Raw genomic sequence first — 13,269 nt, 5'->3', positions numbered from 1 at the left:
GCTTCATCTTATTGGTAATTTAAAAAATAAAATAAACCTAGTTAAATTATCATAAAAAGAAAATTTTGTAGGAAATTATTGTACATTAAATCTTAATTCTGCATTTGTAATGATCTCGGAAGCTGTTAAAGTTTGCAGGTAATTTTATTAGTAACTACAATGATTCAATGTACTGTGTAAGTGGATATTTCTGAATATCAAAAAGTTAACAAGCTTTAAATTCCAGAGATTTCACATGAGAGAATTGTGCAGAGTAGAATTAAATGAAAGGTTGGTTGATATTTACATATAAAGCTCAATGAAATTTTAGTGATTATTTGTACGTAATTCGCCAATATTTCCGCGTCGTAAACTTAACCACTTATACAGTAATTGTAAACGATGAATATAATAATTCCCATCGCATTTTTAACCTGTATGATTCATTTGTTTATTTAATCTTCATCTTAATAATATAGTAGCATAAAACTACCATTCTCACCCTTCACATGTTATTATTCCATAATGAAGCCCTGTTGCCTTATCATTACATATACCACAGACCATTGGGTATTTGTTATCGTACGTTGGTGTTGGCGTTCTTCTTATCAACTCTTCTTTCTGAATACTTTGCACTTCTGTGGTGGAAGATTGAGAGTTCCGTTCACTTTCATTTTGATTTTCACGTCTTAAACTGCCAAGATGCCCTAAATATTCAAATGTTCCATTTGTGTAATGTTCTATGAATTCAGACTCAGTCTCTTTTGTCACAATTTTTTTCGAACTTGTTACACTGCTCTTTTCAGAGTCTGTACAACTAAGTCTATGTTTACGCACAGTTTCCCGCGGCTCATTTACCTGATTACTTGTGTTTGTATGAAGAGCTACCGGACCAGATGATGTCATAATGAAACCACTCGGCATAGCTGTTACAAAGATTGGCTTAAGACCTTTTGGTAAATCTTTTGGTAAGGATAATCCGGAAAGCCCATTCACTCCAAGCGGAAGAAACCCAGGCATTGATGGCATCACAGGAATAAGACCCATTTTCATTTCCCGATCTTGCTTATCAGACTCGTCATATGACTCCGAAGGGAAGCTTACATATGCAACCCCAATGTGCATATTCTCGCTATTGTTATTAGCAAATGGAGGTGGCACAAATAATCCTGAACTATAACGCGCCTGAAATGAATCGACGGACTCCTCTTTCAACTCATTCCGTTCATTTTCACTTGTTACTACATCATTTTCGCTACAGTCTTCCCATCCGTTAGTTTTTGGCGACGTACTCTTCTCATTTCCGCTGGGTGAACTATCGGCCTGACTGGCATAGCCGCTTTCACAACTTGTGTTACTTTGCACATCGGACTCGATTTGACAGTCTCGGCTAACGCTACTGATAATTTCACTGATGCGTCTTCTCTTCAACTTAAAGTCAAGAAAGTTTGCACCTCCTCCTGTATTTTTGACTGCACTGTCCATATCTTGGGCAGACATTTTCTGAAGAAAAAAAAGACGTATTTGAATAAAACAAAAAAAATATGTTAAAAGCTGCTAAAAAATTTTTTTTCCCACAGACTTTTTCCTTCAAATCAAAACATTTCACAGCTAAATGTATATACATGTATATCCTACATCCAGTACAAACTATAATTTATATATATACTACATCTGTACTACATGTATATCATAATTTTATGAGCTTTTTGAAAGAAAAAAAAAAGCACCCACTTATAATGTCCAAAATATACCTTTAGTCAAATTATGCTGTGAAAAATATTATAACATAAAAAAAATATGTTAAAAGCTGCTAAAAAATTTTTTTTCCCCACAGACTTTTTCCTTCAAATCAAAACATTTCACAGCAAAATTTATATATATCCTACATCCAGTACAAACTATAATTTATATATATACTACATCTGTACTACATGTATATCATAATTTTATGAGCTTTTTGAAAGAAAAAAAAAAGCACCCACTTATAATGTCCAAAATATACCTTTAGTCAAATTATGCTGTGAAAAATATTATAACCGAAGACAGTGAGTTCTTGTTATATAATAAAAACATGCAAGACACATCACTCAGTTATGATATCACTGTATGTGATAAGAGGTTTTAGCACTTTATTTTCAGTTTTTATTAGCATGTCCATTTCATTATTTGCCACAATATTATATGAACAATTATACATATATATACATGTAAACTATCTCTGCAATAAACAAATAATCCTAGTGTTAGCATGGAAACAAACCAATCCCAGCATGAGCTTGGAAAGGCACAAATCCTGGCATGAGCTTGGAAACAAATAAATCCTCGAGTGACTGGAAAATGTAGCATGAGCATGGAAACAAAGAAAACCTAGAGCAAGCTTATAAACAATAAAATTCTAGTATGAGCTAAGGAACAAACAAATCATAGTATGTGAACATGGAAACAAACAAATCCCAAGTACAAGATTGGAAATGAACAAATCCTAGCAAGAGCTTGCGGACAATCAAATCCTTGTTTGAGCTTGGAAACAAATAAATTCTAAACAATTCCTAAAATTTAATGTGCATAGAAACATATAAACTGATCCTAGGGTAAGCTTTAAAAACAAACAAATTCTTGTTTGAGCTTTGAAACATCTTAATCGTGGCAAGTGTCTTTTATAGAACATTATTTTCAGAAAAATATTGCCGGTTAAATTTACGTGTATTTTTCTAAATTACATTCCAAACAAAATGCAAAAGGAATTATCTACTCAAACATTAGTTTACACATATGTGGCAAACATTATATATATCAATTTAATATTATAGAGAAAATCAGTATTATTTTAAATTTATTTACTTGCTAAAAATTATTTAGCATATATTATTTAGCTTGTTATAATTTGTTCCATTTTGTGTATGTTGTATAATGTTTATTTCACTTTCAAACACTACCGATAGATTTCATAGAGTAAATTCACTTTAATAGACCTTTCCAAAACCCTGATCAGTTACTAAAGAAAATAAACTTGTACTAAGTTACCGGTACTTTAACTTATTTAATAAACTTGTACTGACTTTAACTTACTTAATAAACTTGTACTTACTTTAACTTATTTAAAAAACATGTACTAACTTTAACTTATTTTATAAACTTGTACTGAACTTACTTAACTTGTACTAACTTTAACTTATTTTATAAACTTGTACTTACCAACTTTAAAGACTGAAGAATTTCAGTTTCTGGAATGGTTATATGCCAACAAACAATAATTTGAAATAACATAAAATACTCTCATTTGATTTGATTCTGAAATTATTCATCAAACATTTACAATACATAATATAAATTTGGCAAGTAATGTATTCTGTATAAAACATTAATTTATTTACAAATCTTTAACATATAATAATTCCTTGTCAATTTATAAGTATACATAAACATTAGGTCCACAGACAAAACAATCACTGACATCAAATCCAGAACACTTTCTATTCACTAACTAAAAGTATTTATTATATATCCAAGAACACCACTTTTTCAGTTATAGTACCAATGTAATATGAATTCTATTCCAAATTTTACTCCTTTTTTTACTTCTTCAATTTTCATTGACTCCCAGAAAGTTGCCTTTCAAACATATCAGATATTTTTACACTTTCTAAGAAACATTTATCAAATGCGCAGAACGACTACTCAAACCAAACAAAACAAATTACATAAAAAATAAAATGTATATTATAGAATGAAAATTGTTCCTATAAATTTCTACATGTTAGAAAAAAAATAATTTTCCTCGATAAATGTTTATCTTGTTTTTATAAAAGAATTACAAGACTTCAACACTAACACATTTTAAATTTATTTACTTTATTCAATAAATAATAATTGTAACACTTTTAAATAGCAAAAAAATAAGTATTCTAAATAAATAAATAAATATCAATATATTACTTCTTGTTTTGTAGGTATAAATTTTCTCTCTGGTTTCTATATCAAGTCAATGCTGCCATATCGCAATGAAATATGGCAATATTATGTGTTATTTTTTTATTCTGTTGTCTTTCACATACCAGTATTATAAATATATTGTTATTGGAAAATCATTTTATACATATCACGATGCCAGACATGTGACAATACATTACCAATATCAAACTGTGATTTACAGAATATTAACACATGTCATTGAAGCAAGTGATCCAATACTACCTCCCTCCATCAATATGACCTTAACTTTCACAATATGATCGTATCACATCCTTACACGCGCTCCGGTGATGCCATCACATTTTATAAAATCTACGGTATTTATCCAACAAGTACAGAAATTGGTACTTTGAAACAATTTATGAAATAAAAACATTTTGAAGAGGAAGTACTTCGGTTTAATTAATTTTGTATTTATAAGAAGGTTAAAGGTAAAGGTTCTGTTTATTATACATGTAGTGTCACCCCTTAGTACTGAAAGGGCCAGCAATTTCTGACTTATGAAACACCTTTTGCTTGATACTATAAGGGCTGTGTATTTTTTTACAGTTACCAAAAAATCCCTTCTTTGTAGTCTAGATGCCAAAAATAGGCTGCTTCCCCAACCAAACTAGCCTCTTTTTTGCCCCAGTTTGGTCCTCAAATTTCCCTAGTCTTTTGAAATTAGAACAAAATTAAATGATAGTGTTGAATAAAGGTCTTTTACTGCCTTATTAGTATTTCCCAGTGCTTTATGCTTTTCTATTTTAAAGAACTTGTTAAAAGTTTGAGACCCCTTTTCATAAAGTATGCCAAAATTAAGCATATTTTCCCAAAGGAAAAGGCTGAGGCTGTTTTGACCCTGAGGCAGGACGTGCCAAAACTGAAACATTATGACGTCACATTTTAAGTCTTACATCAAAAACAGCTAGTTGTAAAGTAAAAGTAGGTTTTAGGCACTGATCGCTTGCTTTTATTTTAATAACTGTTGAGCGTAATTTGTACAAATAGAGTTTTATAGAAATTTAAAGAAAAAAATTTATTCCAAGAAAAAAATAAACTTGCTTCTTGATTTTACTAGACTTTGTATAAAAGGGAAGCAACTCTGTATAAGTTTCTGTACAGAGATGGGAATTTAAACGACAGAAATATAACTTATTCAAATGGTGCTACTATTAGATCTATCAAGACGTACTAAAGATATTAATACACATCAGAGACACATCGAAAGATGATAATCTATCCTGAAATGAATAATGCCCTTTGGCTGAAGTACTCAGGCTATTATTTATTTTGCTGGCCTTTTACTACTCAGCTGTGGATATAATCTTAATATTCTTTGGTAAGAAATAGGGCAATGACTCATCAAACATCAAAATTCCAAATCTGCCTTGTTATGTACTATATAAAGAAAAAGCTAATATAGTAAAAGAATTGATATATGATTTTGCATAAAAAAATTCCTGTAAATAAGTAATATTCTAACTTCCTTCACAAACAAAGAATGGAATAACACTGAAATTAAAAGTGCAATGAATAACACATATTCTTTTTCATTTCCAAAATGTTGTCAATACTTTTTCAAAATTCGACTTATGATGATAATTTTACCCAATTTAAGCAATTTCACAATACAAAAATTATGTGCCTAAATAAATGGCAGTCTCATAAAAGAGTAGCAAAATATCATTTCTTTATAGAACACTTAATGTAAAAATATTTTGTACATCATTAAACTAACCGACATAATTGTTAACATGACATGTTTACATGATCACAGGTGATCTCAAGTTATCTTAAAGTTACTAGGTGCACTTTACTTAATACGGTTAAACATGCATTGACTTAGAAATAAATACGGTGAGGTGATTAAATGGTTGCTACTTAAGTATTTTTTGTTTCTTCATTGTTCAACAATACAGTCAGTAAACAATTGGGCTAGTACTACTACTCAGGTAATTGCGGTAAGCAAATACATTTTATTTCATCACTTCACACACAAAAATGATATATAATGCAATCATTTGACCTATATATTTATTTTTGCTATATTTATTCACAAACAATAAAATATTATAGTTTAAAGACATGGTTACATTTAATGTATATTATACTTTAAATGTCATAAGATATGGGTATTTGTCAATGAGGGCAGTAAATTGATATAATTATAAACACACACATAACCCGGGTGTAGATTTTCCGAGGTTTATGAAAAAAACCACGGAAACTGCTTCAAAAACCTTGGAAATAAACCAGTTTTACAAGGTTTTTTTTTAATTCCAAGGTTTTTCTTAAAACCTTGGAAATTTTTTCCAAGGTTTTTGTATAAAAAACCTTGGAAATAAAGAAAACCTTGGAAACTGTCTCGGAATTTACATACTCTGCCAAAAAACAGCTCGGAAAAAGCTTGGAAATGAAGGACTTTGTCATTTTTTTGCTCGTAAAAGAACTTAGAAAATTTACGTCAAATTTGTTTGAAACACTTTGCCATTTTTTAGCTTGGAAATCACCTCGGAAAATTGTACTTAGCTAAATTTCATCTCGGAAAATGTTGAGCCATTATCATGATTTCACTTACAATATTATCACGAGTTAAATGATTAAAATATCATAATTTTTCATAATAATATAGAGCTTAATACTGCTTGACATACTATTGGCATACTATTAACAATTTATCATTAATGCATATGTGCAGAGACATAAATATGTCTCTGATATGTGATAAAAATAGCAATGATTCATACATGTAGTTATATGTGTCAGAGAATAGTGCATGTTTTTTTCCTTTTTAAGCTTAAATAGAATACCACTCTTGCTATTTTAATGTATTTATTATCTTTGCAGCTTATTGTCAGAACAGATTGCATTGTATTTCAATACAGTATTGCTGATTACTCATTTCAACTTAATGTTGACAGTTTTGAACTAATCTCTTTCATATGTGTTTGGAAAGCTTGCTACTGCAATATCTGTTCCATTTGTCATCACTATTAGTGGCTCAAGTAATTGTTCTGCAGGTATCACTTCCATTCCCTTCCTGTAGGTAGAAAAATTACAAATATGTAATTTGAAACATATTAAAAGCATTAAAAAAGTTTCACAGTGTAACGGTTAAATCTTTGAATCAACAATTTTAAGCAGTCTCACCAATATTAATTTAGATAAAACAGTAAATATGAGGGCTCAATTTAAAGCAGAGTAAACTGAATATTTAAGAATGTAGAATTAACATTTGTTTTCCTATTGATTGACTCAAATGTAGGCAGAACCAAACAAATAGTATAGACTTTTAACAATACAGAATTTGAAATTCTGAAACATGATTTGAAATGAATCTGTGAATTCAGATGAAACATTTTAAATGTATACAAACCTTCTAGTTACTTGTATTAGATGCGGCACTGTTCCTTCCAAAGTAGACCCAGTCTTAACCAGTGCTGTCCCAACTGCAAACACTTTCCTTTCTGCATCATTTTGCACTATAAAATGCTCTGTTTCTAAAGCATAAATATCCCTGTTATTCAATTTGATAGTATAAGAGTTTTGCTGTTTAACTTTTTTAGAATTTTTTGTGTACATTGTATACCCATTTCTCACTATTTTTGAGGCTGTAGAGAAATCAGCATTGCCAATTTCTTTCTCAATTTTTGCCAAAATATCCTGTTTGAATCCACTGGTATTATTGGAAAACTTTATAATCCAGCACTGATATGCTTCAGTTCTAGATGACTGTCTTTTTCGAATTTCTAGTGACTGAATGAAATCTTTTGACATGCAGTCTGGCATACTACTTGACAACTGTGCAAGCCGTTTTTGTGCCTGAAATGACCAGAAGATCTGTCTACAAACATTTCCAGTTCCATGAACAGATTGCTTTATTTCTCCATTAAATGACTCAAAAGGAAAACAAGAATACCCCCATAGAGGTCCCCATTGTTGTACAATATCAACAGAATGAGTAAGGTTGTGGATATTTAGACTTAACGTTTCTTCGCCATAAAGATTTTCCATGTTTTGAACAAATAATTTTAGTAGCAGATCAGCACGATTCAAGTCCTGGTTTGCTATTCCCTCACTAAGCAAAATGTATGTTCCTTCTACAAGACATGCATAATGCTTCAGATATACTTCTGGCAGAATTCCTTTCAGTAATGGCACAGAGTAAAACAGAAGCCAGTTCCTTAATTCTGATGCTTTCCAGTGAGAATATGTATTTGATAAGACTCTTGGGGAGCGATGAACTAGATATGGTGGACATATTGCTTTCATTAGATTGTCAAGAACTTTTACCCTGTCTCCTATGTAATGAGGTGTGTCTTTATATTTGGAATCAAACCACATATCAAGGAATTTCTTTGTTACTCCGAGGAGTGTGCCATGCATATAATCAATAACAATGTTCTTTGAGAGTGAAAAATATGGAAGGCAACTTAAAATACTTTCTCCAAAAAAACCATGGTAACGTTTGCCAGTTTGTGACGCTGTCAATGATGCTTCTTTAATCATATCATCTGTTCTTTTATCATAATCTTTGAAGGGAAAAGTTCGACAGTTTCCTGCACCGCTCTTCACAACTTTCCCACTGGCAGTACAGTATAAGCACGAAAATTCCCCATTGTGCTGAGTCATATTGGTCACATATGCTCTAGCCTGCAAATCCATTGTAACTATAATAAGTTTAGCTTTAACCAAATATGATGTACCATTTTTCACAATGTTAACACCGTCATTGTGGAGCATAAGGAGATCTGTAACTAATGGTGTTAAAAACATTGTCATTTTTGGTTTGCCTGTTCCTTGCCAAATTCCCCACAGAAGCATATTCTTTTTAAGAAAACGTTCCTTTGGTGGTATCTCATTTATGATAAAATACACAGGCCACATGGATACTCCAGAACTTTTAAAAAGTGGAACACCATCAATAAACATTGATAATGTGATATTTCTATTTGAATCTAGAAATCCTCCTTCTTTTTGTAGTTCCTTGTATCCACTTCCACTTCTTACATCTGCAATGCTAGATCTGTCATGATGATCTATAAAGTCACATAGTGCGTCCCAAATTTCTTTTCTTTGAATGATTTCTTTTATCTGCATCCCTAAATTGCTTGTAATAAAGTACTTCTTGCATAAATTATCAGACTTTTTGCCATCACAATTTGGAGTTTGACATTCATCTAAATGGTCTTCAAAAATTTTCTTGCAATTTTCACAATATGTATGATATTTCAGGTAATCCTTTTCAAAGCCACAAGCTCCCTTTAACTCATTTATATCTGTAACTCCTATATTTTGCTCAGGTAAATGCATTTGTATAAGCCCAACAATATCTTTCAGCAATGTATCAGAAATGTTGTGTCTAGCAGCTATAGCACACAGTGACATTACGTGATCAAATTTTGTAATACTACTTTGGTAACAGTTTGAAGATGGTGGTATAACATAAAGAGGAATAGAGGTTTTAGCTGCATATTCGTTGATGTCTAATATGGCGTCACTTTGATTATTAGTGTATGATAATTGTTCTGCTGTGTCCACATCTGAACTTGCATTGCCTTGTGAATCTTGTGATTTTTCTATATCCATATCCAAAACTGTATAATCAACTTCTTCACAAGCTTCGCTACATTCAGCATTTGTTGACAAATCCACTGTATCATTTTTTTCTAGATGACTCTCTCCAGTCCCAGGATGAACTGAATCCTCTTCCCTAAAAAAATGTTCAATATTGAATAAATATTCATGCAAAGGTAGAATGATCCATTCTGGAATTAAACATACATTTCAAAAAAGATGTATAGCCATTATCACCCACTTGCGTACATTTATTAGTACAAAAATTAATTTTCAATACAACACAAAATCAATTAAGTTTTATTTTATTTTCAATAATGTGTGTTCTTTATCTTCTTGGAAAGTCAAAAAATATCTAACCTCTTTGATATTCTGAATAAAGTTGTTCTTGGGACATTTACTCCCTCGTTTGACTCATAAAGCTTGTACCTCTTTGGACTGTCGCCAGCTGTAACGAAAAAAGCAAATATTCTTTAAAATGGAAGTATACTTTAAATTACTTTGCACATGTACAAAATTAATGTTTGGTAATAAAATGTATCAACAGAAAAGCCACAAGACTCTGTATCATTCTACAGCTGTCCAAGAAAATGAAACTTTTGAATATATTTACTACATATATACTGTATACTTTGATAACTTTATTAATTCACCTAAAATTATGATAATCGAAAAGTTGTTCACTAATCTATAACAACGTAAATTTATATACAGTAGATGTAAAACATGTACATTTTTCATTTTGTGAAATTAATTGATGATTTTCACAAATGAATGTCGTCCGAAAATCGGATTTTTTTCGTTTGTCACCTATTTCCGCGACCTTGGTTTTCACATGTTTATATCCCTATGAAAATACTCAAATCACACGTCAGAATTGTGTTATATTTAAACACACATCTGAACATGTTGATTCCGTAAAAAATGGTTTAATATTTGTTAAATATTAAAGTCATGTCAGGAAATGTTCAAACAAATTGACCCGTGATAAACTGGGGGTATACCTTTAATTTCATATAAACTGAGTTCAAACCTTTAAATTAAAATGAACTGAGCTTATACCTTTATTTTCAGTAATACACCATTAAAATCAGTTAAACTGTGCTTATACCTTTATTTTCAGTTATATTGAGCCTATACCTTTAAAGTTATTATTTTGGGTATATACCTTTATTTTTAATGTTTCATATAATCGGGAGACACATATACACAGTAGAAACTACTGTTAAACATGTTATTTTCAAATGCAGTTCTGATTTTTAATTATATGGGTACTGCAGTTTTGAGACAGCTGTTTTATAGGTAAATAAAATGTCGGAATGTCACGGGTCGATTTATTTGTTATATTAATTGTTCATTTTGCCGTGCACTGTTCGTCATTTAGTCGCGGGAAAAGTATAGTTAATGTCCGCGCATGCGTCGATTACCGTTTGTGTCCGTGGCGTCTGTTATCGTCTGCTATTGTATTGTATCGGTTGGTTCCGTAACGTACGCTTATAAGCGGAAATTCACGGAAACGTCCGAAACAATTCAACTATGTCTGTATCTCGTGCAATTTTGTGAACTGTTTTTGTTTGTCCAATCGTTTTGTACGTTGTATGAAAGAGATTTGAGAGAAAGTTTTACATTGTTTTTAACATTTCCTTTCTTCCGAATTCCCGCGAACTTTCCTTCTTCAGGTCACTTTATCTTTATTCTCTTACGAGTATAGATATACTGAGCGTACTTAATATAAAAATTTTATTTGTTTATCTAACAGTGTATTTTATGTATCTTTTGATTAACTTGTATTATAATCATGTATTTATGTTTTTAGGCTTTTTTTTTCGTATATATTACAATTAAATTGACGATCCTTCGCCAGTAGTTGTAGTTTATAATTCTACCCTGTGACACACTCATAATGCAACAGTCGTTGGCCAGTCAGTTACCATAAGAACTTAAGGGGCCGGAGATTGTGGCATATATTTCCGATCCAGTAACGGCCTTTAAAATTGTTTTCCCCCTTAGTGTTATCCGAATGTACATACTGTTTGCCTCTAAGAATGTAAAACAGAAACGGGCCAAATATGACGGAATATTAGATTATTATTTTTCAATATACCGTAAAATTTACCGATTTTTAAACAAGTAGATCATATAAAATTGAGATAATATGCCGAAAGAACACGTCTCGGATAATATGAAAATATTTTTCAAAGGTGTAACAAATAATTTATATGCGCATCAATCTATGGTCCCTTAGCAAGTTCCTTACAAACAACAGTATAAGACTAATCAGCTATACAATTCATTTTCTAGCGGCATAAATTAATAATTTTGATGTCAAAAAATTACTGAAAAAATATCGTAATTGGGGATTTCTTTATTTCGAGAGAACATCAAGTTATTTTGTTTCAGCAAACATGTTCTTCTCAAAACATTGTTTTTTCTGTTAAATATGTATAAATTTTCCTTTTTTCTACATTTGTATTGTGGTTACTTATTAAAATTATAAAGCATAATGATGTCCGACATTACGTATTTTTAGATAAACCCGAATACACTACGTATAAATTGATGTTTGTTTTCCTGCTGTTTATTTTAACAGTAGTCTTAGAAACTCTCTATTTTTATGTTTTGAAACATGGAACATAATAAAATGATATAAAGAATGAAAGGAAAATTGCAATTCGAAATGAAGTAAAGTAATTAACTCTCCGATGCACTAAAAAGCAATACTGGCAGACACTTGACTTTACTTCTGTAAACATTAAATTACGAACTCTTACATTATAATGAGTCTTGACAGCTTATATGCAAATAAGATAATCTTCCACTTCAACTCGCTGATAAGTACTAGTATGATAGAATGCACACGCTTAAATTTCCGCAAAATCAAAACTACGGATTGTTAAACATCAGTGCAAAATGGGGCTATATTTCAAAGTTTTCTCCTAATTTCATATTATTTGCATTTCAAAATATATACGATAAGATCCGTAGAATTGTAAGTTATCGCAAATTGCCATCCAAATATGACAATGTAACTAGTGTCCGTCAGTAGAAAATACATGTTTAAAAATCATAGTCGATTTCTTACATTCAAATCGACCAAAGTATTTCTGCAATGCTGTAAACTTTGACTTCTGTTTGGGAAAATATAAGAAAATAAATATCTATAAATACTACTCGCTAACAGCAAAACTAATCATTATAATGAAGAATACAAAATAAAGACATGAATAAGTAGAGATAACCAAAAACTTAATGGTGATCTAAATCGACGTCATATCAAAATGTCATCTTTCATACCGTGTATGTTGTGAATGGTGCGAAGGTGTGACTTGAGGGTCTGCTTTCTTGTTAAGACTTTCCTGCAAGACTCCAGCGGACATATCCATTGTTTGTCAGTGTGTTTGCAACCTAACAAATCATCTTCTTCCATTTTAGCTGAATAAAAAGAATCACGACTGTGTGAAACATAAACCTAATAAACACGTGCAAATGACTTTCTAATTACTAGCAATGTACTGTACCGTATTAGACCATTAGACCAAAAATGTGCATTTATAAAATCGCTCTCTAAAAAATAGAAGCGTAGCTTCATTTTGAATGAATCCTTCTGTTACAAAGGAAATGTTCAACAGTTCGAACATGAAAGTTTTCGGTCGGAATGACGGGTGGACAGTTCAAACTTATATGCCTTCCTTCGGGAGCATTAATAAAAATAATAATTATAATAATAATAATAAAAAAAGATCCTTAATCTGTATA

At 31.0% G+C, this 13,269-nt stretch overlaps 2 protein-coding genes across 2 annotated transcripts in view; both read right to left on the bottom strand.

Moving 5' to 3' along the window:
* LOC132759548 (uncharacterized) overlaps nt 1-13,269 on the bottom strand; it is a 36,679-nt gene that overhangs the window by 8,379 nt on the left and 15,031 nt on the right. Inside the window, exon 2 of the mRNA XM_060751338.1 lies at nt 482-1,482. Coding sequence (XP_060607321.1) covers nt 482-1,479 — 998 coding nt within the window. The 5' untranslated portion in view covers nt 1,480-1,482. The remainder of the gene's footprint in view (nt 1-481; nt 1,483-13,269) is intronic.
* LOC132759566 (uncharacterized) lies at nt 6,147-10,147 on the bottom strand. The gene has a single exon (XM_060751357.1). It carries the CDS (start codon nt 9,523-9,525, stop codon nt 7,297-7,299), a length of 2,229 nt encoding a protein of 742 aa, XP_060607340.1. The 5' UTR covers nt 9,526-10,147; the 3' UTR covers nt 6,147-7,296.

Source organism: Ruditapes philippinarum, unplaced genomic scaffold (assembly GCF_026571515.1).
Source record: "Ruditapes philippinarum isolate M1 unplaced genomic scaffold, ASM2657151v2 ctg916_1_1_1_1, whole genome shotgun sequence".
In the NCBI taxonomy this organism is placed as follows: domain Eukaryota; kingdom Metazoa; phylum Mollusca; class Bivalvia; order Venerida; family Veneridae; genus Ruditapes; species Ruditapes philippinarum.
The sequence above is the reverse complement of the archived record's forward strand: the minus strand, read 5'-3'. Positions and strand labels throughout refer to the sequence as shown.

Bases quoted from the DNA above. Each gene is read 5' to 3' on its own strand.
- LOC132759566 (XM_060751357.1), bottom strand. From the start codon at position 9,525: ATGGATATAGAAAAATCACAAGATTCACAAGGCAATGCAAGTTCAGAT.